General features: G+C 39.3%; 2 protein-coding genes across 4 annotated transcripts in view; both read left to right on the forward strand.

The window, feature by feature from the left end:
• LOC146387780 (immunoglobulin superfamily member 10-like) overlaps positions 1–13,792 on the forward strand; it is a 31,943-nt gene extending 18,151 nt beyond the window's left edge. For 2 of the 3 annotated variants that reach the window (XM_084929601.1, XM_084929602.1), the window contains 3 exons: positions 2,879–3,157; positions 3,297–3,434; positions 4,756–10,244. In XM_084929601.1, the coding sequence (XP_084785727.1) occupies positions 2,879–3,157; positions 3,297–3,434; positions 4,756–4,859 (521 nt within the window). In that variant the 3' untranslated portion in view covers positions 4,860–10,244. Of the gene's footprint in view, positions 1–2,878; positions 3,158–3,296; positions 3,435–4,755; positions 10,245–11,842 lie in introns of those variants that run through there. The other variant, XM_084929603.1, reaches the window with a different exon arrangement.
• LOC146387779 (butyrophilin-like protein 1) overlaps positions 1–15,870 on the forward strand; it is a 413,480-nt gene that overhangs the window by 58,902 nt on the left and 338,708 nt on the right. The window lies entirely within an intron of this gene.

The raw sequence follows: 15,870 nt of genomic DNA on the forward strand, positions 1-15,870 counted from the left end.
TAGGGCAGTTGCTAAATGCTATCACTGTAGCAGAAGATATACAATCTTTTATCATTTTTTAGTCCAAAAATAAATGAGTCACTGTTTAGGTGAATTGTTTTAATCTTCTAATGAACTAAGACAGAATATTTTTTCAAGGTTATATGACAGAAAATTAATATTTCCCTGGGCTTCCCTCCTGCTTCCCAGGCGACCCAACTTCAGATAAACGGAGGAAAATGGCTGCATAACTTATTGTTTGTTATTGTAGATTTTAACTTTTGTTGAACTAGTAGTCATGAATTTTAGAACATTGTACCATACATTTCAAAAGCAGTTAATTTATTTTTCAGACGTTAACATCTTTTTTTGTAATATGTTTTCATATCATATTTAACATCAGTTTTGTTTTAAATGTTTTTTTTTTTGTGTGTGTGGAGTAATGTTGATAATGCACTAAGCGGCATCATTCATTATTAAAAATGTAGTTAATGGTTTCAAATGCCATTGTTATTAGTTTTTGAGATTTTCCATTGAACAGCTCTCAAACATAATACCTGAGTGTTTCTTAGTTTTAGACCAGTTGGTTAGTCTAATTTTTTTTTCCTCATTTAGTTGACAAAGAAATCAGCTGCCAGGAACACCCCTAATTTCCTTATAAATTAAATAATGATGCTTTTGGAATCTGGGATAAAACGGGAGTGACAGTAGTAGGGAAGTGTGTGTGTGTGTGTGTGTGTGTGTGTGTGTGTGGTGCAACGATACACAAAATCCACGGTTCGGTTCGATACTTTGGTGTCACGGTTCGATATTTTTTCGATACAAAAAAAAATGTTCATGCCTTTTTAATTTGTCATTTATTAAAATTATAAATATCAGGGCTCGCAAAATTTCAAAATCCCTGGTAGCCCTTCGGGCAGGGACTCTTCAGTTTTTGGTAGCCCAAAATAAATTTAAGTAGCTCGAATAAAAAAGAGAGCAATTTTTTGATTGATGTTTTGTTTCCTGTTTTGTTTCCTTTACAATATTATACATTAAAGTGTAATATTGTAACGGAAACAAAACATTAATCAAAAAATTGTTGAAAAACAAATTACAACATTGTATAAAAATTACAATCATCAACTCAAATATTTGGTTCTAATTGAACAGAAATTTCTATGAACTTGTAAGAACTGTGTAGGACAAGAATCAGTCTGTGTCAGATCCTGAATTTGAAATTTCCACTGAAGTCACAGGTAAGAGGCAAGTGGAACCAAGATCGAGGCCATTTGCTTTTTGAAGTTTGCAAAGACTGCTAAATTTTGCCAGTGGTAGTTCACTCTTTGCAACATAGTAGCTGATTTAAACTGATTTTCAGGTTTATTTTTATAAAGCTGCACTTTCTTTTTGCCTTATAGTCTGATTTGTCATAACTTTTCCGTTTTGTGGTAAGCTTTTCTTTGGCTGTCACTTCTTCACCCTGACCTGTTTTATTTGGCTCAGCAGAACTAAAATATATATCCTGCTGCTTTTACACACGCACTCACATAACGCTCAGCGATTCTCTGTGCGATCAACCTCTCACATGTTTAAGCTTGCTGCGGGAGATTTCACTTGTCATGTTTGCATAGTAAGCTAACGATTGATAAGACGATGTCAGAGGAATTGGTGCGCAAATTATCATCACTCACCAATCAGTGCTGTCGCTCTCTATACACAGTTCGCGCGATTGCAAAGTGAAAGCAAAAAAAACAAGCGATTTCAATATGTCACATATTGACAGTGGCTCACCGATGCCAATGACATAATTACCCAGCTACATTTCCGAAAGAATGCAAAAGCATTGACATATATTTTTCCTTCCTACGATAGGCCGACGGGCAGGGCAGAGATAGATTTTGGTAGCCCGACTGGAAAAATCGCTAGCCCCGGGACGTCAGGCTAGCGATTTTGCGAGCCCTGTATCTGATTGAGGAATCACTCATCTTTGGAAAAGAGAGTTTATTACAGAGAAATGGCTCTTTCCAAAATAAAAGCTATACTATACCCTTCTTCTGGGCTATATTCTCAGCAGCATATTAAACATATCAGGTCCCCATAAGGAGAATCCTGTGCTAACGGCTGTCTAAATGACTCGGGTAAAGTTTGTAGCATGCATGCTTGTTGTTTTTGTCTGCTTCCACTTGTCTTTGCACTAGGATGCTGTCGGTGTAAATGTGCAGTCATATTCGTTGTGTTCCCATTAGTGCTGTCAGCGTAAATCTCGTTGAAATGACGTTAACGAGCTACCGCGGATCGCCCCGTGCGTGGGGCTGGACGGCCAACACGTTAACGAGCTAACTGCGCTAACGCAGTAGTTCCCACCCATGTAATTGAGCATTGCGTGGCACATCCAACATACTGTTTTACTTTAGTCCATGACGCGCTTACCTTCAGGGTCATACTTCACATGAAAACCAAAATAGTTCCAAACGCCAGATCTGAATGAGGGTGGGGGAGGTTCAATTTGCCATGTTGCAAGGAGAGCTTAACTTCTGTCTGCTAGCTTGCCCTGCGCTCAGTGAATCTGCGTTCGACTACTCCGCCTAGGCTGCACTGTCGAGCGCAGATCCACTGAGCGCTCAACACAGACAGCATCGTCAGAAGGAAAGTTGATAAAATAAATTTAAAAATTTGTATTGTTCGATACATATGCGTACCGAACCGAAAGCACTGTATCGAACGGTTCAATATCGATACGAGTATTGTTGCACCCCTAATAAATACACACACACACACACACACACACACACACACACACACACACACACACACACACACACACACGTACAGCTGCATGGAGAAGCCCTTTGTCTGAAATTTACAGTTACACTGTTATAACTGTCATGTGAACTTGTTCTTAATGCTGTGTTCCCAGCTGCAGCTCCAAAGCCGGACATCACTGTACTTGGTGTCACTGACTCCGGGGTGCAGCTGAAGTGTGATGTTGAAGGTGCTTATCCCCAGCCAAAGCTACAGTGGGAGGACAGCGACGGAAATGTTCTTTCTGCAGAGGACCCAGTGGTCTCAGAAAGCGGAGGCCGCTACAACGTCACCCTCTGCGCTACTGTGACCCCAACCAAAACCAACTGCTTCCACTGTGTAGTTAAACAGGAGGGCTCTTACCAAGTGATTGATCGTGAAATCACTTTATCAGGTGAGAATTGCATTACTGTTTTTTCGTAAAAAGAAAATTCAATTGTTTAGTCATTCTCAGTGTTGGTTTATTGACCCTTTATTGATCTGTACACATTTACTCACATTTACTCTCACTATGGTTTTGTACTGTCTTTCAGAAAACCTGTTCAAGCATACATACTCAAAGGTGACCTCTGAAGGGCTGCTTATTGGAATGTTTTTGGGAGCTTTCATTGTTTCTGTGGTTGTAGCTGTGCTGATGACTACGGGGAAACTGAAGATAAGCTCTGATAAAGGTGGGTAAAATGAGCCAAAGCACAGAGGTTCTTCAAACCAAAGAGAGGTTCAATAACAATAACGACTACTTTGGAAAGCCCACATCGAAGTCTGGACCTTAAAACATATATGTTGTGAAAGGACCTGTAGAGAAGGGTTCATTGAGGATTACATTGAACTAAATTTTTTATTAATAGACTCAATAATACCCCAATTCTGGAGCTGTATTGTCTTAGATATTAATTGATTTGTGTATGTACAGGAGGCCTTTTTCTCTAATACTCATTTCTTTAGTTTACGATATTTTTGTCATTGTTCATGATTATACAATGGGGGGTCATAGGCCAGAGAAGACAGTAGTTGATTAATGAAAATGCAGTATTGCAACTTCAGCAGATGCAAACAACTGTTAAAGCCTGAAGAAGGTTTTTGTATTTTAATGCTTAGTGTAAGCTAGATTTAGTCCCGACATTAAATCCAGGAAAGTATAACAATGTAAGTCTGTTTTAGATTTGACAACAGATAAATATGCCATATCAAGATAATTATGACCAGAGGTACTTCACTTTTACTTGGGTAATAAATTAGATTCAGTACTTCAACATATACTGGAGTATTTTTTAAAGCAAGTATCTGTACTTCTATTTTTTCACTGCAGAGAACCTGGTTTTTGTCACATACACATAACACACGTCTTGTTTACCACGTCCATCAAACTGGAACCAAATCATTTCTACCCTTCCTCACACACAGGTTCCACCTCTCTGAAGTACTGTAGCTAGAAATGGTACTTCTGTTTTGTTCAAGAGCTATGCAATGAAAAATATTGTTGTTAGTGGATTCAAAAAGTTAACAGGAAAAAAAAGGGGGGGATCAATAAAGTAAAAGCGAAAACGTGCAGGCTCTGAAATGTAGTCAAGTAAGACTTAAAAAACAAAACAAAACATCACTTTATGCTCACTCCTGTTCTGTAGCGCTAGCTAAATGCTGTAAAGTACAACTTAGATTTCTTCATTTTGTTATATTGGTATAACAAAACTGCTCTGACTGTTTGTCACTGTAACACTGAAGTCTTTAGAGACTTTATTTGGCAGTAGAGTTGAGTATGATTTGTGTTGTTATAACTGTTTTAGCTGAAATTGTAAATATAAGTGTTAGTAGCTTCATGATTGTTTAAACTGGGGTGACACTGAAAGTTTGCTCAGAATCCCTGTTAATTATTTGTCTTTACTTTTAACTATTTGAGATAAAGAAATTAAATATTTTTGGAACCATTAATAATTTCTGTAAAATCTAATAGTTTGCTTTATGTAAAATGTGTTTCTGTTCTCCTTCCTGCAGGTTCTCAAAGGAATGCAAATGGTAGCTTAAATGGTGAAGTAAACAGTCCACAAAGCAATGGCCAAATCTTGGAATCTAATGTTCTGATGGAGGGACAAGGGTAGATTAAATTTCCAGCTCTTTTAACATTCATGCTGGGATGTTTGCAGGCAGCGCGTGCGTGCGTGCGTGCGTGCGTGCGCGCAAACATGCTGGCATGTTTGCAGGCAGCTACAGTGTGTGTGCGCGCGCTACTTATCCATGGACCAACTCTCTTCCTTAAAAAAGCTTTACTCCATTGGAACTGTAAATCATGCATAGTCAATTGCACTGCAAGACAAAAGTTTTTGTTTTGTGTGGGGGGGGGTTGTCTGTATTATAAAGGAGTCTGGAGGGTTGGTTAAACTAGTGAAGGGGAAACTGAAGTTACAGAAATCTGTTGAAACCAGAAATAAGGTGTTGCTCGTGATCAGTACATTCAGCACAATATTCCCTCAGCTTGGAAATTTTAAAACAGTTTCTTGCAAATTGTAGTTTTTAGTAGCAATAAGCACCAGATTCACTCTGACACCTAATTAAAAATGTAAAAATGCAATAATCCAGATAGCAGTGGATCAGAGGTGTAAGCATCACAGCAGATGCCTTTGTGTCAACGTAACTGAGGATAAAACACAGAAAAACACATACACAAAAAAACAGCCGTCCACAGCACTGAACACAACGGTAAACTGGTGCATAATAAGCAACCGATTATGTTCATATGAATGTTCTTGAAGTACACAGAGAGAGAAAGGACTGTGCAGAAAGTGTGATTTTTATCCTGGTGAAAGCAAAACAGCAAAAGTAACAGCGAATTAATGCCAATATTTATGGATTTGTGAATCGTAGTTTTGATCTTCTTTTGCTGCTGGTTCAGTGAATTTTGGTTGGAGAGTGACAAAGCCTGCAGCTCAGAATCCGTGAGATGTCTGCTCTCAGCACTGACAGCGTGTCTGTGTACGTGCCATTTGGTGAACGAGTCGTGCTTTGTGTTTACATCTTTGTGCGGAATCTGTTTATTTGCTGTTTTAGCTGTTTGGTGGATGGTAAAATAGTTTTATGAGCTTTAACCTGAGATTCTGGCTTTTCTGGCAAAATACATTTATATTTAAAAATTGATTCAGGATTTAATGAATCGATTTGAATCTGGAAATTTATTATTGAAACCCAGCCCTAATGCACACCTCCTCTGTTCCTGTTTAAAAGGAAACAAATCACTTTATTTTTTAGAAAGGGTATTAGTAAGCTTGTGTATATAATTCAGTGTGGGGTTTTTTTTTTTTGGTTGTTGTTGTTTTTGCTTGTTGTTGTTTTTTAAAAGAATTATCTGTATTACTTTTTTAAAAATTGACTGTGGCTGTTTATGTTTATGTAAATGTTAACTGTTATCTGGCTGTTAATTTTCTTTTGAATGTTTCTACTGATGCTGTTTATATTTTGCAAGCCACAGTGTCTTATTTTTGCATTTAAACATTTCCAATGCATGCTTTCCACTAATATAACTTCCTGAGATTTTTTTTTAAGTTAACTTGCAGATGACTGAGTGGGATCATTTATCACAATGATACTTGTAAATGTAAAACTGTTCTCTACCATCTATCCATGTGTTTTCTTAATTGCTTATCCAAGTCAGGGAGTCCCAATTACAAGTGTCCTAACATGAATCCCACTATAGCTTAAAAAAAACAGAAAAGCTGTTAAAAATCATGATTAATAGCCCTGGAAAATGAGATATTCTACAAGGTTCCATTTCTAGATATTCATACACTATAATAAATTGGAGCCTGAAAGATGAATCATATCATTGATTTGTAGCTAGTGAATATTAATTGTGAGGTGTTATGTTTTTTAAAGTGTTTTTTACAAAACTGTTTTTACAAAACAGCTTTTGGATTTATTTTTTAAATAAACCTTTTAAAGGTTTGGATTAAAATGCATTTGTGTATCATTGCTTTGTGTTTTTGGTTTGTACAATAAGATAAGATAACCTTTATTAGTCCCACACGTGGGAAATTTGTTTTGTTACAGCAGAAAGTGGACAGTGCACAGTTACATAGAAAAATTAGAGAACACTCGAATACAATAAGAATAAGATACTGTACACAATATAATAAAATACTATATACAATAAAATAAATACAATAGGATAAAAATAGAATGCAAATGCTATATACAACTGAGTAAAAATACAACTTTGTCAGAAAAGAGTATTGCACTTAGTCTTATTGCACATGTAGGTTTGTGTGTTTAATCAGCTGCAAAAGTCTTTGTTGTGGAGTCTGACAGCAGTAGGAAGGAAAGACCTGCGAAATCTCTCTGTGAAATCTCTCCGTCCCACACTGTGGGTGCCGCAGCCACTGAAGGAGCTGCTCAGTGCTGTCACAGTCTGCTGCATGGGGTGGGAGATGTTGTCCATCAGGGATGACAGCTTAGCTACCATTCTCCTGTCACTCACCACCTCCACTGGGTCCAGAGGGCATCCTAGAACAGAGCTGGCCCTTCGGATCAGCCTGTTCAGTCTCTTCCTGTCCCCGGCAGAGATGCTGCCGCCCCAGCAGACCACACCATAAAAAATGGCAGAAGCCACCACAGAGTCATAGAAGGTCTTCAGGAGTGGGCCCTCCACTCTAAACGACCTGAGTCTCCGCAGCAGGTACAGCCTGCTCTGCCCTTTCCTGTAGAGGGCGTCTGAGTTATGAGTCCAGTCCAGTTTGTTGTTCAGATGAACACCAAGGTACCTGTAGCTGTCCACAGCCTCAATGTCCATACCTTGGATGTTCAGTGGTTACAGTGGAGGATGTTTGTGCCTGCGGAAGTCTACCACCAGCTCCTTGGTGTTAAAAGATATATTCTAAAACACTTCTTCAGCTGAGAATCAGAGAGGAGAAACACACAGTTTTACTTGTTGCTTAGCAAGGGCAGCTCTGAGCTCTCGCATGAGAGTGAGGGCTCAGGGACTCGCAGCTCTGAGACTGCCCTGGTCTTTATTTATACATCAGTGGGTGTTTGTTCCTTACATTGGAATGTGGATGTTTATATGTGTGTGTGTGTGTGTGTGTGTGTGTGTGTGGGTGTAGGTGTGGAGTCAGAGTGTGACCCCATAACCGACTTCCCTAAATCTGCTGGTCTGGAAGTCCAACAGTTCACCTACGCACTTAGACTAAAACTTGACATAGCTACGTTTATCCTACCATAAAAAATAAGACAAGGTACGACCTCTCCCATACTCCCAGAGTGTGGTTGTGAATGCCAGAGCACTCTGGAATGCACACAAAGCCTTTGCAGACTATTAAGGATCGCACATCCTATCACTACCATATGCAAACTTATATTATTAAAAGATTATACTGACTACTAAGTACAATTTTCTATTGACACTTGGTTTTACTAATGTTGATACAGTGTCTTGCAAAAGTATTCGACCCCCTTGAACTTTTCCACATTTTGTCACATTACAGCCACAAACATGAATCAATGTTATTGGAATTCCAGGTGAAAGACCAACACAAAGTGGTGCACACGTGAGAAGTGGAACGAAAATCAGACATGATTCCAAACATTTTTTACAAATAAATAACTGCAAAGTGGGGTGTGCGTAATTATTCAGCCCCCTGAGTCAATACTTTGTAGAACCAGCTTTTGCTGCAATTCCAGCTGCCAGTCTTTTAGGGTCTGTCTCTACCAGCTTTGCACATCTACAGACTGAAATCTTTGCCCATTCTTCTTTGCAAAACAGCTCCAGCTCAGTCAGATTAGATGGACAGCGTTTGTGAACAGCAGTTTTCAGGTCTTGCCACAGATTCTGGATTGGATTTAGATCTGGACTTTGACTGGGCCATTCTAACACATGGATATGTTTTGTTTTAAACCATCCCATTGTTGCCCTGGCTTTATGTTTAGGGTCATTGTCCTGCTGGAAGGTGAACCTCCGCCCCAGTCTCAAGTCTTTTGCAGACTCCAAGAGGTTTTCTTCCAAGATTGCCCTGTATTTGGCTCCATCCATCTTCCCATCAACTCTGACCAGCTTCCCTGTCCCTGCTGAAGAGAAGCCCCCCCAGAGCATGATGCTGCCACCACCATATTTGACAGTGGGGATGGTGTGTTCAGAGTGATGAGCAGTGTTAGTTTTCTGCCACACATAGCATGTTGGTCTCATCTGAGCAGAGCAGCTTCTTCCACATGTTTGCTGTGTCCCCCACATGGCTTGTGGCAAACTGCAAACAGGACTTCTTATGGTTTTCTGTTAACAATGGCTTTCTTCTTGCCACTCTTCCATAAAGGCCAAGTTTGTGCAGTGCACGACTAATAGTTGTCCTGTGGACAGATTCCCCCACCTGAGCTGTAGATCTCTGCAGCTCCTCCAGAGTCACCGTGGGCCTCTTGGCTGCATTTCTGATCAGCGCTCTCCTTGTTCAGCCAGTGAGTTTAGGTGGGCGGCCTTGTCTTGGTAGGTTTACAGTTGTGCCATACTCCTTCCATTTCTGAATGATGGCTTGAACAGTGCTCCGTGGGATGTTCAACGCTTGGGAAATCTTTTTGTAGCCTAAGCCTGCTTTAAATTTCTCAATAGCTTTATCCCTGATCTGTCTGGTGTGTTCTTTGGACTTCATGGTGTTGTTGCTCCCAATATGGAATTCCAATAAAATTGATTCATGTTTGTGGCTGTAATGTGAAAAAATGTGGGAAAGTTCAAGGGGGCTGAATACTTTTGCAAGCCACTGTAGTTCTGCTGACACCAGTCCACAAAGTCATGGGTCACAGGGCTCGCAAAATTTCAAAATCCCTGGTAGCCCTTTGGGCAGGGACTCTTCAGTTTTTGGTAGCCCAAAATAAATTTAAGTAGCTCGAATAAAAAAGAGAGCAATTTTTTGATTGATGTTTTGTTTCCTGTTTTGTTTCTGTTACAATATTATACTTTAATGTATAATATTGTAAAGGAAACAAAACATTAATCAAAAAATTGTTGAAAAACAAATTACAACATTGTATAAAAATTACAATCATCAACTCAAATATTTGGTTCTAATTGAACAGAAATTTCTATGAACTTGTAAGAACTGTGTAGGACAAGAATCAGTCTGTGTCAGATCCTGAATTTGAAATTTCCACTGAAGTCACAGGTAAGAGGCAAGTGGAACCAAGATCGAGGCCATTTGCTTTTTGAAGTTTGCAAAGACTGCTAAATTGTGCCAGTGGTAGTTCACTCTTTGCAACATAGTAGCTGATTTAAACTGATTTTCAGGTTTATTTTTAGTATGTTATTTGCAATTGGTGTTTGTTCTGGGAAAGATATTGCAGACTGAGCAGTAATGCATTTCTTGCATTTCTCATGGGTTCTAATGGGGGCCTTTCTTAAAATGACTGGTCCCAGTAACAAAGGCGACTCAGAAATCGAGGGAAAACCAACAACACACCCGGCCGAACATTATGTCATTTACACGGGTGCACATAAGTGGTCCGCAGGTGCGCATTGGCTGTCAAAATAAAAGACGCGCACCAGATAAGAAGTTGCAACGCGCGTTTGCGTACATATAAAAGGCACTGTTTTTGTCCGCTAGAGTGGCATTTTCACGGCATATTCTGCACCACATCTCTGTGCGTTCATCATTTGTTTGAAGCCAGCTCACCTCCTGCAACCACTTTTCAGTGAATACGTGCTTCGTTGTGGTTCGGACTCCTTCTGACATTTCTTTGGAGGTGGAGGAAAACCAAAGTAATTGCTCAAAGGAGCTTCTTCGACATCTTTAAGAGTTCTAAACAAATGTCTGTCCTCCTCCAGAAAATCTTATTTACGCAAACACGCGGTGCAACTTCTTATCTTGTGCGTGTTTTTTTATTTTGACAGCAAATGCGCACCTGTGGACCACTTATGTGCAGCCCTGGTTATATAGCTCGTCATATTGCAGCCACAGAAATTCTTTTGTCCATGAAAAGCTGCACTTTCTTTTCGCCTTATAGTCTGATTTGTCATAACTTTTCCGTTTTGTGGTAAGCTTTTCTTTGGCTGTCACTTCTTCACCCTGACCTGTCTTATTTGGCTCAGCAGAACTAAAATATATATCCTGCTGCTTTTACACACGCACTCACATAACGCTCAGCGATTCTCTGCGCGATCAACCTCTCACATGTTTAAGCTTGCTGCGGGAGATTTCACTTGTCATGTTTGCATAGTAAGCTAACGATTGATAAGATGATGTCAGAGGAATTGGTGCGCAAATTATCATCACTCACCAATCAGTGCTGTCGCTCTCTATACACAGTTCGCGCGATTGCAAAGTGAAAGCAAAAAACAAGCGCAAATTCTGGCTCACCAGTGCCAATGACATAATTACCCAACTACATTTCCGAAAGAATGCAAAAGCATTGACGTATATTTTTCCTTCCTATGATAGCCCAACGGGCAGGGCAGAGATAGATTTTGGTAGCCCGAGTGGAAAAATCGCTAGCCCCGGGACGTCGATCGGGCTAGCGATTTTGTGAGCCCTGACAAATTTACCTTTAAAGCACAACCTTTGAGCTTTAAATGAGATTGTGAATAAAATATTGCATTGGAGGGCAGATTGTGTTCATGTGGCCAGATAACCAAACCAGGATTCCCAGTTCACTGTGTGATGGAATATACCATGATTCAGATTCCACTGAATGTTCTCCATCAGATACCGCAGGATGTTACAGTAGAACCTGCACTAGCAACCTAATCCTGGAGGATACATTTGTGGTGCAATAAGGGGGAATAAGCCTGTTCATATTCTTTCTCCTCATCGGCTGCCTTCTGAAGCTAGCTTTAGAAACTAAAATCGTAAATGTCATGAGGTGATTTCATAGATGTATGTTTGACTGACTCCAGAGTCAGACTCAGGCTTAAATCAGCTGTTAAACACAAAGGAAATCCCGTGGTTGCTTTAACCCAGGGAAACTCTTCAGTCTCCACTTACTCATCATGTTTGAGAATAGACAGTTGAAAGATACTTGCAAGTGTTATTGACAGAACCAGTAATGATTTCTGTATTACATAAAGGTGCTGATGTTATGTCATTTCTGTTTTATTCTTTTGTTTTTCCCCTGGCAGTTTCTACTCCGAAGACTAACGGTTCGTGTAATGGGGAATCAAGCCGGCCACTTCAACAACTTTAAAAGTGCCAGAAGATCTCCATCTTGTGTGGAGAAAAGAATTGATATCCTGTGTGTGGATATCAAATCTGTGCCAGCTTTTTAGTTTACTTGCCACAGTTGGAGCTTTCAGTGACATTTACAGCCAGGGAGCATCTGTGGTGAGAAAAAGTGCCTTCCTCTCTCCTTGGCTTTTACAATCAAGTTCAATTTTGCATAGGACTGCACTGCTGTAGACAATGAACTTCTGAAAAGGTGCTCAGTTACACTTTTTGTTTTGTTTGTTTGTTGTTTTCTAAATTTGCAAAGCAAGGCACTCTTTTAATTTTTTTTTAAGTCTTACTCAGAGTCACATGTGAAATTATGCAAGAGGAAAAAAAATGTGTTTTTAACTATACTCCATGTGCTACTGGAAAATCTTTGCTGTTATTTTGGGTGTGACTGGATATCCATTTTATCCATTTTTAAGTTTTTATATACAGGGAAAATATACACATACATTCATAGGAGATCTTTGTGAAACAACAACATTCTTTTTGTCGTACTGGTTTTGGTAAATACGTTTCTAGTATTGACAAATGGGCATTACAATGATGCAGTTTAACATAACAATTTACTAAATCCAAAACCACTTACAGTATGTAAAAGAAGTTTCAAAAAGTTTCATATTTTTAGTGTTTTATACCGGTGAATGAGCTCAAACCAAAAGGATCCAGAATGATCAAGTGACTTGTTGGACCAGAAGATTGATCACAAAAAGCTTTACATGAGGGCTTCCATTTTCCAGTAACTTCCAGTTTGACAGAGTTAAACAGAAATGTTAATGCAGCTAAAAAAGAAACTCAACGAAGGGAAATGGATTGTATCTCATATCCACTGAGTTTATCTCTGAGCTCAGAGGTCAGAGCGGGAACATCTGAATCTTTTCTATGCAAAAGTAGGACGGACCAAGCTTTACACATACTCAGCGGTTTGGACCAGCTTTGTGATTTTTTTTTTTTTTTTTCCACAAAACCCAATAAGACATTCTCTGACGTGTTTGGAGGACTGTCATGCTAATCTGTCTAGAGGGGGGGGGAACTGAAATTTGTATTTTTAAACCAGAAGTACAATAAGTCGGTACTAAAAATGAGCCATGTAACTGATGTGAAAAAGAAAAGGAAAATTAATCAGGGTGAAAGTTCAAAATCAATTTATTCCACTTTTTATTCAATGGTGAGAAATTTAACTCCGTATCACTGCTGGACTTTTATTCTTCTAGTCTGATTTTTCTTGTTCAATAAGAGAAATAGAAAGACTGAAAACTGCAGATAAAGTAACTAAACTACAAACGGTATGGCACTTTTTATAAAGTTTTTCAAAAACATACTTTTTTCACAATTATTTGGGGAATGTAGATTTAAATCGCAAATAAAAATCGTTTTAATACGTCTGTTAGACATTTTGAAACAGTCTGTTTCTCACCAGCAGCACTTTATAAAGGGATGAAATTAATATTGAGCAGTATTAAGTTCAGGTTTAGAACTCCGAAAGAGTTTCTCATGTAGCCCCTTAGTAAAATTTGTTGCTCTGCCCTGCTTTATATTATTTATGCTTATGTATGGTGTACAGTGGTGTATTATATTATTTTGGAGAAGCACTGGTTGTTCTGCCTCATTGCCATGTGATGGTATCATGACTGATTGTTACACCAAATCTGTCCATTCGTTTGAGTTTTAATGCACTGCATTGTAAAAATGTATTGTCTATTTACAAAAACATCTTTTTGTTGCTGAATGTTGAGCTAGTAAAAATGAATAAGCTGTGATAGATAAGAAGATGAGGTGTCCTCCGAGTCACTAATGTTGGGAACTTTGCGCTGAAAACACTTAATATCCTGTTGTTCAAAATAAAATGTATGAATATATCACCACCTGTGCTGAGACTGGATTGGTTTGAAAATAATGTAAAGGCAATATTTCCCTCTTTCTAATTTTAGGTTCAATTTTGGAAGTTAGAGTTTTAAGTTGGAAAAAGCACTTTTGACCCAAAGACAAGTCAGAATGCATTTAAAGCTTGCCAAGACTTTGTGTTAACACTGATCATGATCCTGATATTTATTTATACACAAAGATTTAACTTTAACCTCCTAGGACCTCGGGTCCACATACTTGGACATCACATTGTGGGTTGTGTAGACCAGGGGTCAGCAACCGTAAACACCCAAAGAGCCATTTGGAGCCGGTTTCCACGCAAACGAAAACACTGGGAGCCGCAAAAACTTTTTGACATCTAAAATGAAGATAACACTGTATATATTGTTTTTTTACCTTTATGCTTTGTGTGAATAAGTAAGTTGTGTTGCTTATGAAATCCATGAAGTGCTACAGAGAAAATTACATTTTATTTATGTAATTAACACATTTTGAACTCTTAAAGAAATATAACCTAAGGAAAGACACCCAGCTGAACTAAAATGATCCATGTAGCAAACAAAAACTGTTGTGAGCCGCCACCCTTATATGCCTTTAGGCTTTTGGAGCCTTGACCTGACTTTTAAAAAATAATTGGAAATAAAGCACTATGCTGCTAAAAAAGGAAAAATAGATATTTGCAAAATTCTGCCTAAATATTTTACCTGGTTAATGTGTGTGGCGGGGCGTGGTCTGCGAGAGTCCATGGATGGAAGTTTTGTCCCTACGATTCTCTCCACAGTCATTATGACCCTTTGCAGAGCCTTTCTCTCTTCCTGTGTGGTGTTCCCATACCAGACAGTGATGCTTGTGGTGAGGATGCTCTCTATCAGTCCTCTGTGGGCCTGGGTGAGAGGGTGATGGTTCAGGCCAGCTTTCCTGAGCAGCCTAATGAAATAACTCCCTCCCAGCCCACCCAGCTGTATATAAACTCTGTCTTGCTAGCTAGTACGCAGTACGAGTTATTGTAACTGACTGTAAAAAGTCAGCATAATGAAAATAAACTCCACCTAAACTTGGTTTATATCTGACCCAGATAGACTGCAGGTCATAACTTCTTACCTGAAGTTCAGTTCACCGCCTCGGGTCTCTGCTCCTCCTGCCTTTCCGTCATCCACCTGCCAGCGTGTTGCATCTGCTGGCCTCCACCACTTGCTAATGTTACTGAATCTGTGGAAGCTCTGCAATAGCCACCACCAAACAACTGAGTTATTTTTACACATCTCCCTTCATCTGGCCAATCCACCACCTTTCAGTGTTTATATCGTTACGGAAAAAAAACGAAAAAAAAAACCATTGGCCCATAAAAACGAAAAATCACCATCGGCCCACCGGGCAAATGCCCGGTGGGCCGATGGCCAGTCCAGCTATGGTGGGTGCTATGATTTTATTGATGTTGAACTTGTTTTATCTTATTTTATTTATTAGTTATTAGAGTTTCCAACCGTCTCGTAAAAAACAGAATCATCTCTTATTCAGAGAAAATATTGCACGTTTCTTATTGAGGTGAAAAGGAACAGTTTGTCCCGGACTTCAGCTAGAATGAAAAAGACACAAAGCTGGAGTTATTCTGTGTCTTTGCTGCACAGCTGCCTCTTCTCCTCTCATTCTCTCTCCTCTCTCTCCTGTTTCTACTTCAATCATGAAACTGATCAATGATCAGCTGATCGGCTTTTCTCTCGTGTTTGTTTATCTCCCACTTTGTGCCAGAAAGAGGAAACCGGCACGTTTAAGCTTGATCAGCTGTTGTTAGAATTTATTTAATATTCATTTCTAGTATCAGCTGATGTTGGCTGGAGCCACAGCTGTAAAGCTGCTGGTCATGATGTCGGTTTGGATATGTGGTGAGAGGGAAACATGAAGATGAAACCAGGAGATGTCCTTACTGAATCATCAGAGCTGAACAGGTGATGGAGAAACAGGTTTACCTTTTAGGTGACATGAATGAGTTGAAGGGAAGTTATGAACTGTTTCTGAGAGACAAATAACACCAAGATCCTTTGTAGCTGACAGCTGGTAACTGTGCAGGGGCGGG

This window comes from Perissodus microlepis, chromosome 5 (assembly GCF_051167445.1).
Source record: "Perissodus microlepis isolate ML-2025 ecotype Zambia chromosome 5, ASM5116744v1, whole genome shotgun sequence".
NCBI lineage: Eukaryota > Metazoa > Chordata > Actinopteri > Cichliformes > Cichlidae > Perissodus > Perissodus microlepis.